This window comes from Macrobrachium nipponense, chromosome 19 (genome assembly GCF_015104395.2).
Source record: "Macrobrachium nipponense isolate FS-2020 chromosome 19, ASM1510439v2, whole genome shotgun sequence".
Lineage (NCBI taxonomy): Eukaryota > Metazoa > Arthropoda > Malacostraca > Decapoda > Palaemonidae > Macrobrachium > Macrobrachium nipponense.
In genome coordinates, this window is record NC_061088.1 from 71,303,628 (window position 1) to 71,305,635 (window position 2,008).

A 2,008-nucleotide genomic window follows, 5' to 3' on the forward strand; every position below is an offset into this window, starting at 1 on the left:
TCTGTGCAAGTGCCGGGCATTCACTTGCTATGTGGTTTATGGTTTCACTTTTCGTATTGCACTTCCTACATATGGGAGAGATGTTTATTTTTCCGTCTATCGTACTTTGAACATATCTGGTTCTTAGGGCCTGATCTTGTGCCGCTGTTATCATTCCTTCAGTTTCCTTCTTTAGCTCTCCCCTCTGTAGCCATTGCCAATTGTCATCGCTGGCTAGTTCTTTAGTCTGTCTCATGTATTGTCCATGCATTGGTTTGTTGTGCCAGTCCTCTGTTCTTTCTGTCTTTCTCCTGTCTCTGTATATTTCTGGGTCTTCGTCTGCTTTTATTAGTCCTTCTTCCCATGCACTCTTTAGCCACTCGTCTTCACTGGTTTTCAGATATAGAAATATTATTATTATTATTATTATTATTATTATTATTATTATTTTTATTATTATTATTAAAAATAATGGCAGTTTTTAGCGAATTAATCTTAATACGGGGCTTTATCAATTCTTCTGATAATTCGTTTTTCTGACTCAGCTAGATGAATTGAAAAGACCCAGTATAAGATTAATTCGTCAAAAACTGCCATCATTTTTAGCAAAACATGTATCTAAGAAAGTCTGCTCCCTGTATATTATTATTATTATTATTATTATTATTATTATTATTATTATTATTATTATTATTATTATTATTATTTCTCTGTTTTCTTTTCATTTTCCACATGCGACATATAATACAAACCTCGGGATACACGTGACCCTTTAAATCTTCCACGGACGCGACCTCCTTATTCAATCGTGGAACGTGTTATGTCACAAGAGTTAGAATAGAAGAAATGGACGACGCCCCCTAAAAACAACCATCCAGGCAGCGACGCCACAACAAACTCACGTGTAATAAGATCTAGAGCAGCGTTTCCCAAGTTTTTTTTGGGGGGCCATGCCCCAACTAATCATTATTTTGGCACCCGCATACCCCCTGTGGTAATGTATAAGTCTTATTATTAAAAAAAATTAACTCCTATTCATGTTGAGGTAGCTTAGAAGGCCATTAAATTGATTTGAACATTCTCGAATTGGCCCCCCTTAAAAATCAAATGAACCCCCTGATTGGGAGCCACTGAGGGAACAAAGATTTCTGGCTTCTGCTTTTACTTCTGCCTCTTCTTCTACTTCTCTTCTACTTCTTCTTCTATTGCTACTTCTTCTACTTATATTTATATTTCTCCTTCTTCCTGTTCTTCTTCTTCTATTTCTACTTCTACTTCTTCTTCTATTGCTACGTCTTCTACTTCTACTTCTTCTTCTACTTCTACTTGCACTTGTACTTCTTCTTCTTCTTCTTCTTCTTCTTCTTCTTCTTTTTCTTCTTCTTCTTCTTCTGTTGTAGGGTAATGATGATGGCAGGGTCGGACTGGGATTGCGTGAAAGCTCCGATGTAGTAGATGATGCAACGGAGTCCCGATTCGTGGAAATGTTTGTTTTATTTCTCTTTATTTGTCTTCCTTCAGCCTCGTCGTCTCCTCCGTTCGTGGAACCGTTTGTTTTGTTCTTTCGCTTCAGCAGCATCGTTGTCTTATCCTTTTTTTTTTTCTTCTTTTCATCAACGTCAACGTCCTCTCCTTGATCCTCAATGTTTTTGTCCAAACAAATTCCTAGTACTGTTTATTTCACTTGATGGAGTGTTTGCTAATAAATGGATGAAAGACAGAACGCGTCTCCCTACTCCAATATATATATATATATATATATATATATATATATATATATATATATATATATAATATATATATATCATTTCATGCTTACTTTTGATAAGTAATGGAAGCATTCTGTTGTCTGAGGTATCTTCTGCATCCGTTTCCTTTTATGGATTCCTTGTATCTATACATGCATTTATGAATGTATGTGTACTACAATATCCTAAAAACTCCTTAACATGTTTTCCTTAAGAGGTTATACTAAGGCGTTTTGTACTTCAGTGGTTCTGATAAGTGTGATCAGTTAATTTTCTTAATT

General features: G+C 35.5%; 1 protein-coding gene across 1 annotated transcript; it reads right to left on the bottom strand.

Annotated features, from left to right (window-relative positions):
* Positions 1-1,075: 1,075 nt before the first annotated feature.
* Positions 1,076-1,558, bottom strand: LOC135212010 (protamine-like). The gene has a single exon (XM_064245294.1). The coding sequence runs from the start codon at positions 1,556-1,558 to the stop codon at positions 1,076-1,078; it is 483 nt and encodes a 160-aa protein (XP_064101364.1).
* Positions 1,559-2,008: the final 450 nt, after the last annotated feature.

Excerpts from the sequence above, each read along its gene's own strand:
- LOC135212010 (XM_064245294.1), bottom strand. The coding sequence starts at position 1,558 with ATGCTGCTGAAGCGAAAGAACAAAACAAACGGTTCCACGAACGGAGGA.